The sequence below is a fragment of the Aptenodytes forsteri genome, unplaced genomic scaffold (genome assembly GCF_000699145.1).
Source record: "Aptenodytes forsteri isolate BGI_AS27 unplaced genomic scaffold, ASM69914v1 Scaffold56, whole genome shotgun sequence".
Lineage (NCBI taxonomy): Eukaryota > Metazoa > Chordata > Aves > Sphenisciformes > Spheniscidae > Aptenodytes > Aptenodytes forsteri.
Genome location: NW_008796213.1, coordinates 558,294 through 581,802, shown reverse-complemented (window position 1 = coordinate 581,802; position 23,509 = coordinate 558,294). Strand labels below are relative to the sequence as shown.

The 23,509-nt window shown below is 49.7% G+C and overlaps 2 protein-coding genes across 6 annotated transcripts in view; one reads left to right on the top strand and one right to left on the bottom strand.

Annotated features, from left to right (window-relative positions):
• DDX11 (DEAD/H-box helicase 11) overlaps positions 1 to 6,132 on the top strand; it is a 20,961-nt gene extending 14,829 nt beyond the window's left edge. Inside the window, exons 18-26 of the mRNA XM_009288395.2 lie at positions 304 to 376; positions 711 to 814; positions 1,613 to 1,762; positions 3,791 to 3,859; positions 4,038 to 4,138; positions 4,561 to 4,645; positions 5,251 to 5,326; positions 5,604 to 5,758; positions 5,883 to 6,132. Coding sequence (XP_009286670.1) covers positions 304 to 376; positions 711 to 814; positions 1,613 to 1,762; positions 3,791 to 3,859; positions 4,038 to 4,138; positions 4,561 to 4,645; positions 5,251 to 5,326; positions 5,604 to 5,758; positions 5,883 to 5,936 — 867 coding nt within the window. The 3' untranslated portion in view covers positions 5,937 to 6,132. The remainder of the gene's footprint in view (positions 1 to 303; positions 377 to 710; positions 815 to 1,612; positions 1,763 to 3,790; positions 3,860 to 4,037; positions 4,139 to 4,560; positions 4,646 to 5,250; positions 5,327 to 5,603; positions 5,759 to 5,882) is intronic.
• Positions 6,133 to 7,377: 1,245 nt separating this feature from the next.
• The window catches only part of WASHC1 (WASH complex subunit 1), a 47,434-nt gene continuing 31,302 nt past the window's right edge, over positions 7,378 to 23,509 (bottom strand). For all 5 annotated transcript variants that reach the window (XM_019474397.1, XM_009288325.2, XM_009288322.2 and 2 more), the window contains 9 exons: positions 19,015 to 19,126; positions 18,181 to 18,327; positions 13,045 to 13,181; positions 11,973 to 12,108; positions 10,585 to 10,789; positions 9,935 to 10,099; positions 9,418 to 9,576; positions 8,713 to 8,781; positions 7,378 to 8,033 (listed from right to left, as the gene is read on the bottom strand). In XM_019474397.1, the coding sequence (XP_019329942.1) occupies positions 7,882 to 8,033; positions 8,713 to 8,781; positions 9,418 to 9,576; positions 9,935 to 10,099; positions 10,585 to 10,789; positions 11,973 to 12,108; positions 13,045 to 13,181; positions 18,181 to 18,327; positions 19,015 to 19,126 (1,282 nt within the window). In that variant the 3' untranslated portion in view covers positions 7,378 to 7,881. The remainder of the gene's footprint in view (positions 8,034 to 8,712; positions 8,782 to 9,417; positions 9,577 to 9,934; positions 10,100 to 10,584; positions 10,790 to 11,972; positions 12,109 to 13,044; positions 13,182 to 18,180; positions 18,328 to 19,014; positions 19,127 to 23,509) is intronic.

The following is a 23,509-nucleotide window of genomic DNA, read 5'->3' as shown; positions in this document are numbered from 1 at the left end:
CGCTCGGCAGCGGCTTCAGGCCGTGGTTGACCTTGCAGGATGTATATGCGGGCCCCTTCTCCTCCTTCTGCATGCCCTGGACTCCAATGCGCCTCCCAGCCCTGGCTTGTGTGCTCAGCATTCCCGTGCCCTTGATTTTCTCATCACGGAGGGAGCCTATCTCCCCTGTGCCGGCGGCCCACCGGACGGAGCTGACCAGCTCTCCCTCGACACTGGTGCTCAAGGAGCAGCAGCACCAGTGTTGCTGATGTAGTGTCATTTGGGACGCTGGTGCTTTATCTCTCTTTGGCTTGTGGTTCATAGGTGGCTGATTTCCGAGAGCAGCTGCTGTCCTGTGCTGGTGTGGACCCTGCACGTGTCGTGGAGTTTTCTTGTGGTGAGTGTGCCGGGGTGGCAGGGAGGGGTCATAATCTGTCTCTGCGGGACCCGAGTGTTGCAGTTTGCCTTTGGTGCTGTTTTGTCAACGCTCTAAGCAACACGGCATCTTTCATGGCAGCAAAGGGGTGCTAGGTCCTTTCCGCCCTGAGCTTCCCCAGTATCAGCAGGCAGTGTGCTGTGCCTTCTTCCCAGGGGCTCAGGGAATGGGAGTCAGGGCAACTGAGTGACTTAGGCAAATGTGTCCCCCACTGCACGCAGGTAAAGCTGTTCAGCTAGTGGGGTTTGTGCACACAGCAGTGATGTTGCCTCTCACTACTTGTTTCTGTCTCCAGGACATGTGATTCCTCCAGAAAACATTCTACCCATAATCCTCTGCAGTGGTCCTTCCAACCAGCAGCTGGAATTCACCTACCAGACAAGAGACCTGCCCCAGATGGTCAGTCTTTCCTTCGTTCCCTTCCTTGGTATCTCTTTTTTGCTTCACGTGCTTATGTTTCGTAGGACAGTGTGCTCTCTGTTTGAAAGGTGGGCTGATCAAAAGCCATGGCAAGGGAAATCCATGGGATGTGGGGCAGGTGTGTCGCCAAGTAATTGGGAAAGAGGAGCAGCAAAAGGGGTTTTGAGCTGCCTGCTCAGAGGTAGCTATTGGAGATGAGGAATATTAGCAACTCCTGTTTGTTTGTACCGAGATCCTGCATTTGCGTGCTGAACATCAGAAGGAGATTTCTGACTGTGCTTCACAGTCTGAAGGGCTCGGTGACAGTGGAGCGTGGCAGCCCTGCAGAGTGCAGCCCAAACCATAGGGGCGGCAACAGATGTTTCTGCACTTTTTCCTTATTCCTCTGGTGGGCCAGTAAGCACTCAACGCCAGACACTAGATCTGCTCTGCCCCTGCGGAATCTCCACCAGATGTGCTAGCTAGCTTTCCACATCTGTTCTAGTGTGACAGGTCCCATCCACTGCGACAACAAACATAAACCCTCTTTTCCTGAATGACCACTGCTCCACAGCAGTAACAGAAAGCCTGGATTAGGAGGAGAGGCCAAGCAGTGAAGAGCTTTTCGGTGATTCCCAGCTCCCCTAGAGAGCTCTCTTAGACCTGGCGAATTTCCCACGTTTTTCCTTCCCCCAAGGCATGTCGTAGGGGAGGTGTGATCCTGGGATTGAGCACAGAATTGGAGCGGCATTAGCTGGAGCTCCTGTCAGCTGCAATATGCTCTCGTCTCTCTTGCAGATGGATGAGACGGGTCGAATCCTTTGCAACCTGTGCAATGTGGTCCCAGGGGGTGTGGTGTGCTTCTTCCCCTCCTACGAATATGAGAAGCAGGTGTATGCACACTGGGAGAAGACAGGGCTGCTCACCCGCCTGGCAACTAAGAAGAAGGTAATTGTGCAGCCAGGGGCAGTTGCTACTTTAAATGGAGGTTTCAAAAATCAAACAATTATCTATGCATTACAGGCCTCTCTTGCTGAGTTGTTCTCATACTCTGCACAGCAGAGCAGCGCGGATGTTTATCTAGCCAATCCCTCCAGTAATGAATAAATGATACTTCCCGGGCAGCTGATCACTGAGCTGGGATCTAAATTAGATTAAACGCAGCTACAGATTCTTCAAGTGCACAGGCTGTGTAGTCGCCATGGGTAGACAATCCTGACTTTCCATAACCAGCAAGCTTGTTCCCGTGTGGCTGGGGGGCTGTTCAGGTTGAGCTCTTACAGGGAATTCATTTCTCCCAGGCTCAGCTGTGTGCCCCTTGAACACAGGCCAGCACAACTAAGGGCTAGGCAGAATGGGACCAGACTGCAGTTCACAGGACAAACGGTGTTCTTCTTCTGGAAGAAGTGCAGAGTGGAGAACTGAGAGACTAGCAGTGGTGACTCCCATTGAAGGAGTGATGAGAAACATTGAACGGGGAGGTCACTGCAAATACGAAATCTTTGCAGTGACTCTCACAAGTATTTGAAGGTTGGGTATTGAAGGTCAGGCAGTCTGACTGTCTCAGGGTGTGGGGCAGGGGTCTTGGATCGTGTGCCAGGGGAGCGGGGGAAAGAACGACATATACGCTAGCTGTGACTTCTGTTTATTAAAAGCTAAATAACTTACCACGTGGATTAGGAGAGCACAGTCCCAGGTATTTCACAGCCTTGGTGCGGGCATTCTGGCACGTGGCTCTGCCTGTAAGTTTTTGTGGTGGAAGCACTATGCTTCGGCTTCTCCGTGTGTTTGTACAGCTGTCACTCATAGTGCCTTTCAGGTGTGTTCTGTCAGGGTCCCAGCGGTCTGCCTGGTGCCTCCAAGGCATTGTGCCACAATCACTCAGCTTGCTCTACCTTTCAACTCTGATTTGTTCTTGTTTGGCCTTTGCAGTCTCCAGCAAATTGCATATGCATTAGCAAAGCAATTTGGTAGAAGTGCAGCAAGTGTGACTTTCAGCTGCCCACACACAAGATCATATCATAGCAGAGGAAGGTTAAAGTCTTTCCTGAGGTGGTTGTGGTGACATCACACTGAGATTATACATCAGTTACACAGGGAAAATTAATTTAAATCAGAGGATTAAATAGCTACTGTTTAAGTTAAATAGTCTTGGCTTATATTTGTAATTGCCAGTTATTTTTCTTCTGAAAGACTGATTCTGGCTGGTAAAATTTGATAGTACTTCTTGCTAACCAAGAGAAAACACATCCTTTAGGTTCTTTACTGTCACAGAAGACACAGCTGTTGCACCTCTTGTTTACTAGGAAAACAACTTGTGATTTAGGCCAAGGTGCAACATCTATCAAAATGCAGCTCAATTAACTTCAGGGGCTTTCAGTGACTAATTAGGCATGCTAGAATAACATAAAGAAAGTTTTCTATGCAAAGCATACATAAAGTAATATAAGTTATTCGCTGGGCAAGGGGAGCTATTACTTGGAATTAATTGGTGATTTGAATTGATTGGTCCTCACTGTCCTCATATAAGTTATTCGCTGGGCAAGGGGAGCTATTACTTGGAATTGGTGATTTGAATTGATTGGTCCTGTCACTGTCCTCCAAGATCTTGCAGCTGGAGGGTCTCCTCACCCCGCTGGATCTTTATTTGTAGATGGAAGAGGTGCACATTGCTTTCCTGCCTTTCAGCTCTCGGATGACTTTTAACTTCTTGCAGAATTAGACAAGCCTGCCAAAGCTGAAAGGGAGTGTTGGAAGGGCAGGAGCAGCTGCTGCTCCCTTCAGAGCCCAGTTGAAAAGTGCTGTAGCGAGCAAGCCGTGCTTTTCCAGGGTGGAGGGGAAAGGTGCTGGTTTTTCGGGCAATTTGCCCTTCCCCGATCTTAGTTCCATGTGCTGTTTAATGGCACGGGAGTAAAATGATTTGCTTTCTTTAAACTGCTTCCTGTTGCTGCAACTGACGTACTGTGCCTGTGACAGGTCTTTCAGGAGCCTAAGAAAGCCAACCAGGTGGAGCAGGTGCTGGTGGAATATGCCAAGTGCATAAAGGTAAGCTGAGCTGGCAGGCTGGTGGGAGTGTGGCATCCCAACTGCCTATGGGAGTGCTGCTAAAGAGAGCATTGCAGCTTTTACCAAGGAAAGAGGACTCTAGCCCAGGTGTGGGAGTGTTTCTGAAGCACAGAAATCTTCCCTACTCTGGTTTAAGTTGCTGCTCCCTCTCCTGCAGCGCTGCAGCCAGGCAGGAGGACAGATGACGGGGGCACTGCTGCTTTCTGTAGTTGGAGGCAAAATGAGCGAAGGGATCAACTTCTCTGATGACCTGGGAAGGTAAGGAGGCTGCTCCTTGGAAGGAGAGCGCTGGGCTCGTGGTGTGGTGACTCCAAGCAGGGTGGACACATCAGTACTTGCATAGATAGAAAATCCTGGGGAGCACATGGCTTGGGCTGACGCTTAAACCAATGGGACCAAGTCTGCGGGGTGGCGCAAAACCCGCCTGTCCAGAGTACTTTTCGTGTGAGTAATGCAGTTAGGCTTGCTGTGCTAGATAATCCCTCGTTCTGGCACCCTGAATCCCTCTGCAGCTTTCCGTTCATAACGTGCTTATCAGACTGCTGTGCTTTATTGCCGCCTTTGGTTTTCAGGGCTGGCTGTCTTTCAGGGGTGCGGTGACCTCTAATTTATCAGTCTATTGGCAAAGTGCTCTAGGATGAGACAATAAGAATAATGCAGTCCTCCCTTGCCCCTTGCAGGTGTGTGATTATGGTGGGAATGCCTTACCCCAACATTAAATCTCCAGAGCTCCAGGAAAAAATGACTTGGCTTGACAAAACAATGGTAACAGAGACACTTACACCTCTGCCTCTTTCACTTTGGCTTTTTAGTATTAACTTTCCTCCCAGCACATGAGTCCCAGAGCTGCTTTCAAAGATTTTTTTTTTCTTTGAGCTTGCCCTTGTTTCCCAGACTGTGTGATACCGAGAGCACAGCTTCTCCGTGCTGCCTGTGTACAGGTGGCCCTAAACACAGGGAGGAAGCTCAGTGGAGGGAAGCACCACTGGGGCTCCCTGGGAACACTGAGTTGCACGGGGATCAAGGTCTCTTCACCCCAGAGGAGGTGGCAGGGTGGTAGGAGCTGCTTGCTAGGATCACTTCTCTTGGCTCACTTGTTCTTTCTCACTGCCCACTGGAGATGCTGTTCCTGGGCAGCTGGGGACAAGTTTTCTGCCTTCAGGGGGGCTTGGGCTGGCTCTTTGTGAATGTTCAACATAGTTTTCTGACAGCAACCTTTCTTCTGTTCCTGCTTACTCTCAGCTTGGGGTCTGCTTGGCTACCCATGCACTCTGCAGGGGTAAAAGCATTTGCCTCGCTTTGTCATTAAGACTCCCTAGTTTGATTTACATCTACCTCATGTTCAGTCTTACCTATTTCTCCCTTTCCAGCCCAGACCTGCTGGCCAGGCACCTAGCAGAGTGCTGATTGAAAACCTGTGCATGAAGGCAGTAAACCAGTCAATAGGTAATTCATCCTTCCTTGGACAGGCTGGGGGATACAAAATGTGACTGCACTGAACTAAGAGGGTGGGGAAAAGGATGCATTACCAATCAGTCTAAGTACAGATGAACATGAGCTTCCTTGCCTGAGAACGAACACTTGCTGAACTAAGAGGGTGGGGAAAAGGATGCATTACCAATCAGTCTAAGTACAGATGAACATGAACAGGGAACATGAGCTTCCTTGCCTGAGAATGAACACTTGAGTGGGCCATTTTAACGTGGTTCTACACTCTGTACAGGCAGAGCCATTCGCCATCAGAAGGACTTTGCAAGCATCCTGCTCCTGGACCACAGGTACGCACGCCCTGCCATCTTTAACAAACTGCCACAGTGGATCAGGGAGAGAACCCAGGTGAAACCTGCCTTTGGAGCAGCGTTTGCAGAGTTAAGAAAGGTCAGAACTTGTATCTTATGTACGGTTACCAAAACTGTTTACCACTGTACTCATCTGTACTTTTCTCAAACCTTCACTTCAGAGTAAGGCCAGGGACAAACTGTCTGGTTTTGTGTGTTCCTAGTTCCATCGAGGGAAGTCAGGCGCTTTGCGATGCGGACCAGAGAACAGGCTGTAGGTCAGCTCTGCGTTACACCGCTGAAGAACACCTGAAGAAACACAGGTTCCTGCTTTTCTGTACCAAGGAGTTAGTTTGTGAATCTCTGCCTTCTGCCTCCTTTGTGGATGTTTGCTGTTCAGTATCTGAGCACTATGATGGTGGGACAGCCTTCAGCACCATAACCAGGAGGGAAAGTGGTTGTAGGTCTGAGGCAGGTGAAGGTAGTAGCGGCAGGCTCCTATTTATTTACAGCTGTTAAGGTTTTATTTAAATTGATTAAATATTTTCAACCCAAACACTTAAGTATGGGGAGTATAATTATTTTGACTGAACACATCTACCTTTTCCCATCAACCACCAAGTGTAGGATGCTTGATGACCAATGAAAACATAGAGCTTTTCACAAGAATTGTAAACTATCAGGCCATTAGTTTGTGTCATGTTGGAATTACACAGTCAGACTGGTAAGACATGGGGCAGCTATGCGTAACATTTCTATCCCCTTCTTTCTACCTTGCTTCAAGCAGTCTGTAGATTCAAGGAGTGGTTCATTCTTTCAAGGCGAGTAAAGATATAGCCATAATACAGCACAGCACTTCTCCTTTGATCATGCTTAAGCACAGGATTGCTCTGCTCTTTTTACTACTAGGTTTTTGAATTCAAAGTAACTTTATGTGGAAAATGGTAAAACATTTCTATCCCCTTCTTTCTACCTTGCTTCAAGCAGTCTGTAGATTCAAGGAGTGGTTCATTCTTTCAAGGCGAGTAAAGATATAGCCATAATACAGCACAGCACTTCTCCTTTGATCATGCTTAAGCACAGGATTGCTCTGCTCTTTTTACTACTAGGTTTTTGAATTCAAAGTAACTTTCTGTGGAAAATGGTAAAACTTTTTTTTTTTTTTTTGGTGTAACCTTGCTGGGGTTCTTTCCTAGGTCATGGGTCAGTGCTGGAGGGCAGCGGTAACAGGGACAGCTATGTAATCCCACAGCTGTCCCCAGCTCTTTCTGTCATCATGAGCAAGTCTCTTCCCAGGAGCTTCTTTTGCCTCCTTGCCAGTTTCAGCAGCTGGATGCTACCTCTCGAGGCTCTTCACAATGAAGAAAGCACTTACTTATAATTAGACACAGAGCTGGTACCCACTCCCTATATGTTAATTAGCCCCACAGGGAAAGAAACAGCTGCTTCTGAGAAACTTCTGCGGTGAGTTTCCTACCCCTTCAGTGGGTGCAGAGCCCCCCCGTCTGGCACAAGCTCTGCCTTAACCCCAGTGAAAGCAGCAGCGGGAGTGGGGGGTGCCTGCTTCTAACAGCTGGTACCCTCCAGCCCTGTGGTTGGTGGTGCTGGGTTGTAAAGCTAGCCCCTGCCTGAGATGAGAGTGGACAGCTGGGCTTTCCCTTAAGACACTCTTAATTGAGCATGTTTCCCTCTTTTCCCAGAGCAAAGGCTGCAAGGACCTGCTTCCTTCAACTTTATTGACATTTTTCAGGCAGCAACAGGCAAAGAATTACCATAAGCCGGGTAGAGAAAGAAACCACTGCGTGCAGAGGCACCAGGAATTAAACCTCCATGAAGGGACACACACGCTCTCATTCTCTCTTCTAGCAACAACCAAGCAAACAGGAGCTTCAGCAAGCAAGCCGCAAGGAGACAAATGAGGCAAGGGCTGTTTGCCTGCAAGAGAGGCTTTTGCAGTCGTCACCAGTCACAGCAGCAGCATTTGAGATGGAATGTAGTATTTGGGGTGGAGAATAGCAGACAGCAGAAGAAAAACCCTCACTGGTAACTATAACCTCAGCAGCGGTTAGCTCCTGTTGCTCCCGCTTTCTTCAAGAAGAAACGTCAGGGTCCCCCTGCCATGCCAGTGCCCACCCTCCAGGAGGTACTTCCACAGGCTGGTGTATCTCAAAGGTGCTTAGTTCAAGAGTCCTGGGATTCACACTGATGCACAACTGACCCCATCTATGACTCCCAGTCATCCTCATCCTCCTCACCCGTGGGCTGCTGTGGCGGTGGGAGGGGTGGTATTGAGTCCGACATACGAGCAAAGGCACCAGCAGGACTTCCAGGAGCATCGGGATTTCCGGAGGCTCCCGGCCCTTTCCCTGAAATACCTGTGAGGGAAGGAAAAGCACCAGTGATGACACCTGGGGACTAGAGAACATGGAGGCTCAGCAAAGGGGAGAGGAAAAACACACCTCATACCACAGCTCCCACCAGCACCCAGGTGAATCGGGCAAGCAGAACAGCCAACAGGCTTAAATGCTGCCACAGCCCTGCACAAGGGCTCATTTAAATAAAGCTCCACCTGAGCAAGTCCATGCCCTCTGCCCTGTGCCAGGCACCGAGGGGTGACACTGGCCCTAAATGCTCTGGGTACCTGCCAAGGCCTTGGGGCAACTCAGGTGCCTCCAAGGGTGAGGGGCCCAGCTGCCCCAGCATGAATTAAAAAAAGACACCGCTGTCCCTGTGACCCTGAAAGTCACAGGTAGCTTTCAGAGCCTGTCCTCTGCCTTGGGGACACAACCTCCTCCAGTGCCTCCAGCTGGACTTGAGGTGGAGATTCCCCTGCTCACCCTCTGTAAAGATGTGGCACACTTGCTAGGGAAAGTGTTTCTATTCCTGTTCATTCCCCTGCTCACCCTCTGTAAAGATGTGCCATGCTGTGGCACACTTGCTAGGGAAAGTGTCTCTATTCCTGTTTCTAGGGCTGTGGTTGACACAACTGAGGTGCCAGAAAGGGCTCTCCCTCTTTCCTAGGGGGAAGGAGCAGCCCACCCTGCAGGACAGTACCTTTGCGCCTCAGCACCAGTTTGTTGAAGAGGTCTGACATCAAATCTCCACCTTGTCCTGTTGCTCTCACTGAAACAGAGCAAAACAAGTCAGACAAGAAGAAGCGTCAGTCTGAACCGAGCACTACAGCGATTCGCCTGCAATACTGCCTTCAGATTAAAGAAAAAAAACCCCACCCTCTAATCTTGTATCACACCCCTAATCTCTCCCACTGTACTCCAGTTTCAGGTCAGGAAAACACCAGGCACCGCAGGGTAACGGCATCTTCTGGGGAAACCCAAGAGTGGAATTCTTTGAGGGGCATTTGCCGTCTCATTCTGCCAAACCAGCTCCATCAATACCCTCCCCAGCTACCTAAACCAACATGCTCAAACCGGCTCGGCCCTGCCCCTCTTGGCCCCAGGGTTTCCTTTGTGTGTGTCTGCCCCCATGCAGCACGCGTGAAACTTCTACGCGTGCCCTGAGACAGAGCGGGTCTCCATCAAAACACAAATGCCTTTCTGGCAGATGGGGTTTAGCAAGTTCACAGAGCTTTGGCTGAATGGGAAACACCTGAGACCTACACCAGCCTGTGAGGAGAAACAACACCCTTTCCGCTCTGTATGTTCACTGTGTCCCTGGCTTGCCCGTCTCCCCTCAGACCTACACCTCCCCAGCCTGGGGCAGAGAGCAAGGAAGATCAGTTCTGCCAAAGAGCCTCAGCACCTTGCTCTTGTTCCTTCTGCTTCTTCTTCTCCAGCTTCCTCTCCTTGACACTGCGGAGGTTGGCCTTCCCGATGCCACCGGCCTGGCGGATGGACTCCAGGAGACTGGCACGCCCAGTAGAGGGGTTCACCACCTCCTTCGGGGCTCCCTGGACCGAAGCTGCAGGGACAGGAATGACAGGCAGCAGCTGTGGGTCAGTGCACCAGCTACAGGCCCAGCCAAATCCCCATGGAAAGGTCTGCTCTGATACCCTGCCAGCTTCTGCCTGGGGCTGTGAGCCCCAGCCCAGACACCTCTCAGTAACGGACTTACGCTCAGCCCAGCCAGCAGGAGCCCCGCCAAGGGGGAACTGAAGGCTTACTCCTCCCAGACAGGCAGGAGCCGCTTCCCCTCCCACCACAGCTTCCCTCCTCTGCCAGAAGGCTGGGAAGCCGTAGGGAACCAACCAAGGACACAGGCTGAAGCCATGGAGTCAGAGTAAGATTCTGCTGAAGCTGTGGAGATGCCCAGCCCTTACCTGCGGGCACCGCATTGCTGCTCTCCTCGCTTGCTGTCCGGGCTGGCTCAGAGGGTGCTGTGGGCTGGGGCAGGGGTGGCGGAGGAGGCACAGTAGTTGGCATAACAGGAGGTGGTGGGGGAGGTGGTGGGGGAGGAGGCGGCAATAGCTCAGCATCTTGAAGGTCTGAAAGATGAAAGAAGTTGCATCTGAAGTGCCCCAGAGGACAGCACACTGAGAGCTTCAGCTCAGAGCTTTGCATGCCCCAGTGGCAACAGATCAGAGTCCTCAGCAGGCACCATGCAGCAGAGCACTCCCACCCTGTGCAGCATCTCTTAACAGCAGGCAGGGCCAAGGCAGAGTTGGAGGTTCCCCTACTCTGCCCTCCCCAGCTGCACCCCGCTCACCCAAGGGCATCCTGCCACGAGGCCAGTCCCTGCACACCATGCCCCCTCCTCCCTAGCCGTGCAGAGGGTGAGGGAGGTGAGGGGCCCGGAGTCTGGCCAGCACTTGAGCAAGCTGCAGCTTTGCCTCAGGCCCAAGCACAAGCCAGAGGTATCTCCAACATCCATCTTGAAATCTCCACCAAGGGACTTTCTGCCTTGTCTCCATCTTCTAGCAATCCCTGCCTTCCTCCTTCACAAGGTCGTGGGAGCAGGGATTGGAAATACCTGGTTGCAAAGGCTCCACTGACTCAGTGTTGAAAGTGGGCAGCTCTGGAATAGCACTGCTAGGGGCAGATGGTGCGATGCCGGGGCCCAGATCAGCACTGTACATGAGATCTGCAGCAATGCCAGGCAGGTCTGGCAGGTAGGACGGCACATCAATCTCAGGGACCTGGCCCAGATCTGGCACGTAGAAGTAATTTTCAGCTACCTAAAAGAAACCCAAAACAAAAAGATAAGGCAGTGAGGCAGTGACTACGCACTTGCTTTCCCTTGCAGCAAACGGGCACTGCAGGGAACAGCCTGGGCGGCAGTCAGAGCTGGGCTTGTGTGCTTGGTACAGTGGCCACTCATCAGCTACCCTTACAACTCCGTGCTCTTGTCCTGTGGCAGCTCCCCGTGCTCAGAGGCTACCCCCTGCAGACCAGGCTTGGAAAAGGCAGGCTGCAGGAGGAGGAAGAGGTGCAGGACTCTTCCTAGTTTCTTGCAAGTGGGCTCTCTCCTCCTCTGAAGGTTTCATGCACCGACTTTTGCAGCCTACATAAGCCTGTCCCTTCTCCTCCAGAAGAGAATGGTGCCTGAACCGTTTCTGAGATTAAGATGCAGGAGAAGCACAACCAAGTAGTTACAGAGGTTTGGTTTTGTGTTCAATACACAGGCAAAAGAGAACGAAATGTGTGCTGTGAATAAAGGGTTTTGTTTGCTATACACACTGCTGTCTCCTCCGGTCTAACATGATGAGCAAATGGCTCCCAGGCTCCTTTCCCTAGCCCCAAAACACACACTCAACCACGCACCAGCAAAGCTCCAGCTACGGCCACTACAAGGTGTTGGGTTCAAGGTCAGTCACGTGTCAGGGCAGCTGAGTTGGTGCACTGCCTACCTCATGCCCACACTGAGCACAAACCCTTTGCTCAGGCTGGCTGGCCCTTCTGTTTGCGCCAGCAGGCACTCCTTCCCAGCAGGAATGATGGGGATCAGACCTCCTCCCAGGCACCTTTCAGCCATGGCACCTCACCCTCAGACTTCTCACGAGACTCAGGAGTTAGCACAAGGAGGATGATCAAGTGATGGAGCCTCCAAACTCCTCTACAGCCCTGAGGTATAGCAGCAAGGTGAATCGATATTACATTACTCTTCTCACACCACTCAGCAAAGGCTTGAGCAGAGAGAAACACCTGCCAAGTTTGAGGGTTTTGTCTCACCCATCAAGCTCACACCAGGACTTCAAGCACAGAAACGGTCAAGGTTCTTCTGATAAGTGAGATACTCTGCAGCCCCATGAGGGGCCATTCTCCTACCTGCTCTCCACCCTACAGAAGCCCTCTCCTCTCAGAGAGCTGAGCACAATCGTCTGAAGGGGAAGCAGCTGCATCCCCACAGCTGCATCTCACCTGTCGGTCCAGCTGTCCCCTTTTGGTGATGGAGAGAGGAGCATCGAAGAGCTTCTCTTCTGTCTCTGTTTCCAGAGCCACATGGGTCTTGGTCACTGCTCCAGCCAGAGGATCCAGGAAAACATACTTCTTGTACCTAAGGGTAGAGGACAAGTATTTTGGTGATATTGCCTTGAGAGCCAAGGCCAGAAGAAACAGCATACCCAAGAAGGCCTTGGAGGTGGAGACCTCCCGACTCACTCACGCAGGTGGAACACACGTTGGGCTGTCCAGTTTCCTTCTTCTAGCCCCATTTTCTTGCCTCACCCCTCCACAACCAGGAGGCGATCAGCTCCCCACCCTGCCAGCGCAGCCTCCACATTCATCCTCAAGCAAAGCCCAACTGCACTGCCATCATTACCCAAGCTCTCCCCCTCCCACTGCCTGGCCTGAGACTGTCCTACAGCAGGACACCAGTCTCTCCTGGTGACTCGTCACTCAAGGGGCAGGAGGAAAGATAAAGAGGGGAAATAATCTGTGGCTCAGGGAAAGAAAGAGGAGGTTCAGCAGCTGAAAGCTCAAGAAGGGCTTAAAGAAGCTCTTCAGTATGGGCAGGAGGAGGAACCATGCGGCAAAGCCCAACGGGAAAGGGAACTGCAGTGAAAGGCAGTGGAGACATTAAAGCAGCAACAGCGGAAAGTGTTGCTGCAAGGAACCATCAGGAGAAGGAGCAGAACCTAGGCAGGCACATATAGCAGAGAAGGGCAGGAGTGACAGCAGCTTTCAAGGCCAGAGAGAAATTATTGCAGGGGTACGACAGGAAAAACAGGGAAGGGAAGTGCAAAGTTGGGTTGAAAGCAGATGAGTGGAGGATCAGGTGCAGACCAAACAACTCCTTCCACCCAAGGGGAAGAGTGAGGAAGAAAGGGTTGCTAGCTGGAAGCCAGTGGAGAGGTGCCAAACCCTGTCCTACAGAGCCTGATATGCAAGACCCCCAGGAAAGCAAGCAGCCACTGCTGCCCCTGGGGCAGGGGGAGCTACTCTGAGGACAAGCAGGGGCAGGTGAGCAGCAGGGTGCTGCTCCAGCTCTCACAGGTTCTCAGTGGTGTTGAATAGCAGCAGGGAGCTGAGGGAGCTGATGTTCCTGGGGAGGCTGCCAAGGCCTTCTTCTGCATCATCCTCCTGGTGAATTTTGGTGCTCACGCACACAGGGAAATACTTGAGCTTCTCCTGCAAGAAGACAAATAACAGGTAGCAACACACTAAAATCACAGCTGCTGAAACAGCTCTCCCCAGCCACCACAACCCACACTGCTGGATCCACTGCATGGTCTGGGAACCCTACCTCTCCCTCTCTACCTGCCTTTGAGCAAGGAAGCACATGCACGACATTGCAACCCCACACTCAGGACAAATCTCAGCAGTTCAGACTCACAGCATGTGCTTTTGGTGCCACAGATGGGTCATATTGAACAGGTGATGCTGTGGCAAGGATCCACCAGAATAAAACAACCACTTGTGCTCTATAGCCAGAGGCAGGGATGAAGCACCACAGTCAAAAAGGCAGTTGTTACTGTGTCTCCAACTACTAGACATTTTCATGCAGGCAGAGTCCCCCAAACATCTCTATTACCTCCCCTCTGCTGCCTTCAGTTGATGTTTTAAGTGATGTGATCCCACCGGTGGGGTATGCAGGGAAGGCAAAGGAAAAAGAGGTTAGGAAAAAACAGAGTGCCTGCACTAGGCAAGAGATCAGGCAGAAGGGAGTGCGCAGGGTTGAATGTGTGCCAGATGGTTTTGCAAAGCCTGAGGGATTTGCAGGAGTTTTCAACTCTAATGAACTGAAATCTCCTCTCTCTCGGTTCTAAAACTTCATGCATAATATATAGAGCTCCCTTTAGAAAAGGACTTATTACATCTGAACTACTTGACTTTTGTAGAGCACAGGAATTGCCATCCCAGATCAGACCAGTGTTTCGGCTAGCGTGACAGCGCCCGCTGCCAGATGCTCTGGGGGATGAAGCTCAGTGCCCACAGCAAGCTTTGCTGTAGAGGGAGGAAAGGCATCAGTCTGTGAGCGCAGAGGCAGCCCGGGATGGATGAACCTCCAGCCCAGACCCCTCCCCACACCCTTCCTCAGCCCCTTCACAACTCCTGTTCCTTCTTCACAAACTAGGACAAGCAGCAGCCTGGCAGCTGTGGTAAGTGTTTATACCAGAAGAAACCAGAGCACTAACCAGGACAGTTTGTCAGGTTAAATAATTGGCCACACTTGAGGTTTTCTTCTGTCACCAGAAGATGACCACTTCAAATACTGTCCACAGCTTCCTACTGCCTCACTACTTCCAGCATCCCTGCTCTATCCCATTCTCTGAGTCCTTCTTCCCTCCTTGTACTTGTATGGGGGAAACGGAGACCACCATTGGTTCAGTTTTAAGACCACATCTCAGCAACATAAGCAGTTTCTGCTGATTGAAATTTCAGGCTTGAATTTGGTAGCCAGCAATCCTGGGAAATGGTTTAGTCACAGCTCAGTTAATCCACTCAGAGTTTGTATGATGCTCTGAGTCTATAAAACGCTGTAAGAAAAGACCTGGGAGGTTTTGATTTAATTTTTTCCCCCCAAATAACACGTTCCAACTTGTGAAAAATACACTGAAATAAACATCTTGAATTTTTACAGAAGCAAGTAGGCAAAAATATATAAATTGTTATTTAGAGACTGTAGAAGCAGAGATTCGAAAATAAAGGTTCTTTTGATCATTAATATTCATTTCCTAATGTTTAATTTTTTAAGCATGAGGGAGTACTGACGTTTTTGCTAGACCTGTTCACACACTTAGCCCTCAAGTCATATATATATTTTTTTAATTCTCTCTTTGTAGATTTCAATTAGCACTGGAAGACTGTGTGTCACTTTAAGGGCGTAGTGAGAAACCAACCATTACCTACATTTACTTATAAGTCTCATCTACGGCTGTTATAAAAGCACTAAGCATGAGTATTACTCTGAAATGTGAGGCTCTACATAATCCTTTTAATTTAAATGCCACCAAAGTGCTAGTCTTATTCAAGTACCTAGACCTGTTTTGAAATTTAGAACAGCTACATACCGTCAATAATATCCTGCAACTGTGAATTCCACAAGGTAAGATGCCATTCAAAAATTAGTTTTCTTATAGGGACATTAAGGGCTTAAGCCAAAGGTTCAGCAACCTCGACATACTGAAGTCATATGGGGGGCACCTGAATGCTCAAACACCCCAACCTGGGGTTTGGCACCTGACAGGATCACACCCCTAAGGATGCTGCATTTCCAGGCATTTTTCTTCCTAAAAGCCTACAGTTAAAAATATATAAAGTCACCCTGGTTCTTAAATTTAATTAAGCACACACTACATACCTATTGCAAAAGGAATTGGTGTGATACACCAGAAACCCCATTCCCCCCTTGCCAATGGAGTGTTGAGGCTAGCTGGAAAAGCACTTGAAGATGAGCAAGTGTCAAAAACCTGGTTTAGCCTCCCCATGCCCATGGTGGACTCCGAGAGGGGCAGAATTCACAAGGACATACCAAGTTACTGACGTTTTTGAAGCCTAGCAAGGTTACTCCAGCGGTGGACTGTAACTTTTGCTTGGACCTGTTTCCCAAGCCCAGGCAGATCATGTCTCCCACCCCGTTTTCCAGCCTCCTGAGGGGCACTTGCATCACCTGGACACAGGTCCCACCACAAAGGCAGTGCCCAGCACCTGAGAAGCCCTACAGGGCTGCAGCCGACTCACTGTTGAACCCTGCCTAGCTGCTACCACAGCAACATGCAAAACAAGTGGCTTTCCAGGCTTACAATGACCCTGTTTCTGGCACTCTTATCCATCAGTGCATATCTTATTAACCTAAACAGCGTCCTCTCAACAACTGAGTTTTCACTTGCTTGGGGTGTGGAGGGGGAAAGGAGAATTTCCCAGAAGAAATTCTGTGCGTGCAGAACCATGCACATTTCCAACTCAGCTGCTTTCCCCCCAGAGCAGAAACCCTAAACACTGAGCACAGCCTGCCACCACTTACCCTCAAACTGACACGAGCAGAGTTTGCTTTCCTGGTGGGGCTGTGTGTGCGTGTGCAAGTGAAGTTAGCAAAGGCCACTGCGACTGCTCCCAGCAAAGAAGCCCTCATGAGAAGTGAAAACAGGCAGCGAGCCTCTGCTGAAAGCCCTGAATAATTGAGGAGGGCATAAATGCAACCATTAGACTTCCCACTGTCACATTTCATTACTGCAAGGCACGTGAGGCTCCATGCTCAGCTATGGCCGAGACGGGCCTGTCCCCCTGGAACATGGTCAGAGCTCGGCTGCACTGAGCCCCGCTCAGCACACCAGCTGCTCCTGGCGCAGGCCCCTCCATCATTCACCAGCTGACAGCCACTCGCCAGCACAGCAGCGTCCCCCTGCCCCACAGAAGAGCTGCAGGAGCTAGCGTGCATGAGCTTGGCAAGAGTAACAAGACCCCTGCATGAGGTAGGGTCAGCAAAGCCAGAGAAAGATCAACAACCCCAAAGGAGGATCGAAAGATGGGTCACAGGAGGGGAGGAACAAATACAAACATCCCCTGGGGCCTGCAACAAAGTCCCTGTGGTGATGGCAGCCTAGGTCACACAGGGCAGAACATGGCAATGGTACAGAGACCGCCTGGGACAGGGAAGAGGTGGCATCGTAGGCAGATGGCAGGGGCAGCAGGGAAGGGCACGCAGAGCCTACTGGAGCCAGCAGACCAGTCAGATGGGCACACCATTTGCTCTTTGCAGGACGCTGCTTTTTACCAGCTGATGCTCTTCTCAATCCCCTCCCTGTGCGAGGGGCTGTACGCTGGCACCAGCCCTTCAGGGTGGGAGAGCATCTCCCCTGCCCACTCACTGCCCACCTCTGCTCCCCCCACACGCTCTGATGGGATGGGGCCACCAGGCAGACAGCCTGGCTGGCCAGCAGCAGCTCCTACGCAGCTCTGCCCTGCGCTACTGCCACAGCTTGAAGGAAGCACGAACCCTGCTCGAGTTTGCCAGCTGTCCATTCGGCCAGCAACCCTGCTTCCCTGGCCTGGCTGAAATATTCATAACTACCTCACTGTGTGAGGTCTCAACTCTATTAAAACTCAGAAAAGTTTAGCGTGATAAATTATTCAGTGGCAGTTTTATTTTTGGGCCAAGGCACACAAGGATGAGGAAGGAAGTCTCTTTAGGGGTGGAGAGCAGGGAAGTTGTCAGGTTGATCCCTAATCAGGAAGAGTATATCTGCTACTCCTGGCACAGCACATACACAGAACCTTTTAAACTTCAAACACAGCAACTCTTCCTCCCCTCCTTCCAACATGGGGATGTTGACCCAAATTGTTGGAGACTCCTTTGGTAGCATTTCCTGCCAAACCCACCACTTCTCAGACCTCCCTAAGAAGCCTCCCTCTGCCACTCAATCCACAGGCTAAAAGGAACTCAATACTTCAGGACCTCCTTCAACACCACCAGCTGCAAACATCTGTCCTATGGACACACCTGGAAGCCCCAGCTGTGCTGGGTACTGAGAGATTCAGCCCCTCTCTGAAGGGCTTGCAACCTACAATAGCTGAACACAAGGCAAAGGAGAAGCAAAGCACAAACAAAAAATGTAAAGAAGCAAAATGATCTTCCCCTCCAAGATGTAAAACTTAGCTGCGAACCAGGAAGGGACAATATCCAAGTGTGTTGCTTTCCTGGGACAGAAAAATGCTCTAATGACTTCTTTTTCTCCTGACACACTCATGAGCACTTTTACCTTTCCCTTCTCACCGTCGCTTATATTAGAGCCTTCAGAAACTATTTTTCAAACAATTATGACCCTGATCCCAGCTGCCTTGCTATGCACAGCCGAAGCCTTAAGGCCAGCCAGCAGCACCCACCAGCACCGCTGCAGGAAACAGCAGAGTTTCAGTAAATGGAACTGCTCTGGAGAGTTGGCAGCCTACAGCCACCCAGAGCACTCGACCACCGCGCCAAGGTCTTATACTGACATGGCCCTCTCAAACCAGCAGCTCTGCAAGCTTCCCAGCCTAACCTCACACACCCCCGCCAACAGGCCAAGCTGAAAAGATGTTCTGCTCCCAGCCTATATTCTAAAGCCCTGGTCTACTTCACAAAAGAGACTAACAGCCTCCTAGCTTCTCTTTGCTTGTTCATCTCAAGGTCTGTTCTCCTCCTCCTTACCTGCAGAGCTTTCTCATCCAGCACTCGGTGTTTGCTCTGAATCTTGTGTCTTGGCCATTTCTGTTTACCTGGGTCTTCTGCACCAGCAAAAATTGAACTGTACTCCTGCAGTCGTTCAGGGGCTGGATACTTGGCACTGGAAAATACCTGTGGAGACACAAGGAGGGACTGAAAAATCCCAACAACTGAGCAATCCTAGACCACAGAAACACATGGAGTGGAGTAAGCGCACAATCTGTGCTGCTGGTGGGAATGGACAGCCTTGGAGTCAACAGGCTCCTAAGGGCTACCTGCATGGACCCAATCATGCATGGGCTGTCACTTCAGAAAGTAAAAGTGCCAGAACTTCTCTCTAGTGCTAGGAGATCATAGGCTTCCCCTGGCAGAAAGGGAATTTGAAACACTGTATTAAATGGAGGAAGAACAGGGAAAGAAGAGTTTTCACCAGTTTTACATGGCTCAACAAGATTAAGATGCACTAACGGGAGGCTCTCTAACAGCAGCTTTCATTCAAATAGCCAAAGTGTCTATGAGCCTGAAGTGTGAGGGTGTTGGGCTTAGCTCAGCACATGCCTTTTCTCTTTCTTAGGGAGAAGCTGGGGCAGCAACTTATACAGGCCTCATAAGGCCAGGAGCTGTGTGGCTCATGTCTAAAAACCATCGACTGGCTGAGTGAGGAAGGGGATTCTCATCACAACCCTGCTCAGCAGCAAGGCATGGAGAGGTGAGCGGGCAGCAGCCGAGCACCTGTTCTTCTCCAGAGCTTACATCAGGAGTAAAGAGAGAAGGTGGAAGGAAGAAGGGAGGCCATGCAGCCTTCACTGAAGTCACTACCTTAATAGCCTTCTTGCTGCCCTTTATCTTCTCAATCTTCGCTTGGGCAAGCGTGACTCTCTCACCAATTGCCTGAAGCTGTGCCCGGCTGGCCTCCACCCGCTGAGAGATCCTAGGAGGCAAACACCTTTCTTAAGATGAAGAATCCAGAGCCAGAGATTTTTTGGCAACAGCCAGTGCTCAGGCCCTCAGGGAAGGATGTGAATCTCGGTGGACTGGATTGTTTCATAGGGCAAAACAGCGCTGGTTGAGATACACTTGTCTCGGTCCCATTGAGAGTTTTATGTACTCTGACATGAAGGTAGGTCTAGTCCGTGACTCACAGCACAACATTCCCGCGGCTGTTTGAGGCACAGCACAGAAAGATGGAAAACTGCAGCTTTTTTGTGACACCAGAGTGCCACAAGCCCTACGCGTCTCTGCAGGTACTGCTGACAAGAAAGCCACAGCCAGTTATCAACTGCCAACATATTTTTAATAAAAATGACTTGTTAAAAATGAAAGGCAACACATGCTAATGAGCTGAGTTCAGGACTCACAAGGCTTATCCTGTCCTCTACTATACCAGCAATTTGTTGCACAACTTCTTCCATGTTGCTCTGCAGCTTTGTGATTTGGTTTCCACATCAGTTAAACAACATTAGGTCCTCATTTGGAGCAATAAAGCACCCTAACTTGCATAATTTTTGCATAACTAGATCAGCATCAAAACGCTTTGGGACTGAGGTGAAAAGCACTCTGTGGCAGCAGGGGATAGCGGTCACTGGTTAAGTACCTCTGCATTCACCATGTGGACATATTCCTTTCCCACAAAGCTTATAGCAGACGCCTTGCAGCCAGGGGCACGACGGAAACTGCCAGCATGCTGTGCACAGTCGCTACCACGCTGCAAGAACTGTCACACAGGCTCAACCAGAAGCTAGGAGGGACATCAGAACCAGGCATCAGTTACAGGTAACTATGGAGTCACCTTCTCAGAAGAGGCCTTCCTTCCTCATGCATAACTAGCAGGATCTCCCTAGCTTCAAGCTCAAAAGCTGAAAATTGTTCTGAATCTTCACCCCTCTAATGAAACCAGCAAAGAGTATTTTTATGGCTATACAACCCATTAGGAGAGATAGTGCTCCACTTCAGCAATGTTTTGTAACAAAAGAGTTCCGTCGGATCATTTTGTGCCTGTAAAAATCAATCTCAAGTATTGTCTTTAAATTTCACCAGAAGTCCCTCTTTGCTTCTGAGAGGTCCCATGCTTTTTTTCCCACTCTGTATAATTCCTTTTAGTAACAAATCTGACATCAGTACTGATACATGATTCTCATTTTCAAATTGTACCAAACCTGTCTTTTCAAGTATTTTCACTCAGTGCAGCACATTCCCTATTACAGTAGAGAAATGGACTCCGCTAAAGCCCCCCCATCGTAGGCAGTGAAAAAACAGCAAGTACAAGCAGCCTATTCACCTTGTATCATTCTGAAAGACCCCCACTTCTTTATCTAAACAGCTTTAAGTGTTTCTGTTTGTTTATAGCCATGCTCCCCTCTTTCTGGAGGCATGAAAATCTTTCCTTATGCATATGGCAGGAGAGCACACAGCCTGTTTCTACTTTATTCTTTTTGGAGTGAGAGATGAGCAAAACTGAACCTCATGAGATTCTCCCTCACAGAATTATTCTCCCTTTCCCCATCCTTTTATTTTAAATAAAGCCTAACAGCTTGTATTTTGTACCAACACTAAGTACAAATCTGTTCATGATTTCCTTCCCACACCCTCCCTCTGTCTCAGTGGAGTAAGTCCACATCACTTATGTACTTGATAGGTTCTCAGAGTAGTTTCTGTTGTTCCTTTCAGTGTGCATTTCCTAGCACCTGTCTGCAGCAAATTTCATGTGTCACAGGGCCGTCCCATTCCCTTGTTTTGCTGAAGTGTGAGATGCTTCTGAAGGACCTACGTCTTCCCTAACTGCTCTCCCCAGCAAATTTTCCCACCTCACAGTTCACCTCTTTTCTAGATGTTTCATAATTGTATTGATTGACACTATTTCCAGCCCTGCTCCTGGGGGCATCTGACTATTTTTACTTCCTTCAAAGCTGAAAAAAATTGGCCATTTATTTCTGCTTTGCCTCTCTCCCTCAAATCAATGATGCAATTTTCCCTCTCACCTGTGAGCAGACCCCTCTCCTAGAAGAGCTCAACAAAGCCTTCCTGAAGCTCTAAATGAAAGCAAGATCGATTGCCTTTTAGCCAGTACCCTGCTGACTCCCAGACACAATTCTCAGGGGCTGACCAGGCACATGTTCCTCTCCCAGAAGGAAATGTTAAGCAAGTAGTTACGCAAGCTCAGGCCTGGAAACCAGTAACCCTTCTCCTCCCTCCCACTCCATGAGTGTGAGTGGATCGAGTGAGGCAGTCAAACGCTTCCCTCACTCCCTTTCCTGCCCCATGTCATCCGCACTGCTTCACCAGGTAACACCTCTTCCTCCCCCTTCCCACACTCACTCTTTCGCTAGCTGTTTAGAAGCAAAGGAGTTTTTGAGGAATCCCAGTTATCCTTATGTTTCACCCTTAACCACTTCCACATCTAACATTCATCCTCTAAGACACCTGGTTTAGGAGAGAAACGGTGCCACAACTCCTTTTACGCCCCCACCAAACAGAGGCAGTGCATTGGCTATTACAAAGTGCTTCTTGGTGCTAGAGTACTAACACCTCCTGTAGCACATGGACAGCATCAGGGGAAGAATAGAAAGCATAGCACCTCTCAGTCCACAGTGCTGTGTACATTTTTTTCATTTAAGGTTTGCTGGAACCTCTCTGAAAAGGAGGCATCCCTAAAGACAGAGCATGACTGGCAAGTACTGTCCCCTAGCTGCAACAGTAATGGTGCATCCAGAAGGGAAAGAGGGAAGATATCTATAGCTTCATCCATCCCTACTGCCCACCAAATATAACCGAGAGCGATTACATTCACCAATAAAAGGACAGTATCAAGCAGATGGCCTGCTCCCAGCACAAGCTGGGGAAGTTGTCCAGTGCCAGCTCAGGTGTTTCATACCATGATGGCTCTTCTCTGAGGCACTCTATGCTTTCTCCTGTGATCTCCTACTCTAGGATTTACCAGGCCAAATCCCACTGACCTTAGGAAATATGCCAAAAACTTTCACCTGAGGTGGTACAGATGCAGGCACACAACACAGAAGGCATACACACCAGTCTACAGAATTAATTTATTTGTTGCTGAGCAAGAGGACTATGAAAAAAATTATTAAACCCCTTCAATCCAACTAATCCAAATTCCATCAGAAAATTGTATCAGAAATAGTGTGGCCAGCAGGAGTAGGGAAGCGATCGTGCCCCTGTACTCGGCACTGGTGAGGCTGCACCTCGAATCCTGTGTTCAGTTTTGGACCCCTCACTACAAGAAGGACACTCAGGTGCTGGAGCACGTCCAGAGAAGGGCAACAAAGCTGGTGAAGGGTCTAGAGCACAAGTCCTATGAGGAGCAGCTGAGGGAACTGGGGTTGTTTAGCCTGGAGAAAGGGAGGCTCAGGGGAGACCTTATCACTTGCTACAACTACCTGAAAGGAGGTTGTAATGAGGTGGGTGTCCGTCTCTTCTCCCAAGTAACAAGCAATAGGACAAGAGGAAATGGCCTCAAGTTGCGCCAGGGGAGGTTTAGATTGGACATGAGGAAAAATTTCTTCACCAAAAGGGTTGCCAAGCATTGGAACAGGCTGGCCAGGGAAGCGGTTGAGTCGCCATCCCTGGAGGTATTTAAAAGACGAGTAGATGTGGTGCTTAGGGACATGGCTTAGTGGTGGACTTGGCAGTGCTAGGTTAACGGTTGCACTTGATGATGATCTTAAAGGTCTTTTCCAACCTAAACGATTCTATGATTCCATCACATGTACAGGATCCTAAAAGCGCATGACTGTTATGCACGTACAGTTCAAGATATGTTAGTTAAAAAAGACAATATACCATATTGATACTGAAAAATACATGGAAAACCCCCCCCTCATGTTCAATTGTCCTCCAGCAACTTTATTTCTACTGCTGGGGAAACTGAAATTACTCCAAGGAGTCAACCTGGTGTTTGTACAGAAAGGAAACATGAAGGGATGGAGAGGACTTGTTGCCAAGGATTTCAGGGGCAAAGTGTTTGAAGCAAGGTAGCATTCAGACCTCAGCCTCCATTTAGGTAGTGTGTTACTGAGTGGCATTTGTTTGAAAGGCAATTGCAATCAGGACAGGAGGGGTAAGTGTTAATAAAATGGCCCTCAGAACCCTGCGCTCAGACAGCCAAAAACACCATCAGCATCCGAACCTACCCCGTGCCTATCCTATTAGTCATTGCTGTGTTATGTTGCTCTCGGTGCTCTTTTCTGCTTGAGAAACCCCTTCAGTTAGATTCAATGTGACTTTGCAGTTGCAAAGAAGCAGGAGGCATACAGCAACAGCCCCTCCCTTTGGGCAGGATGCATGCTTCGGGACAAGT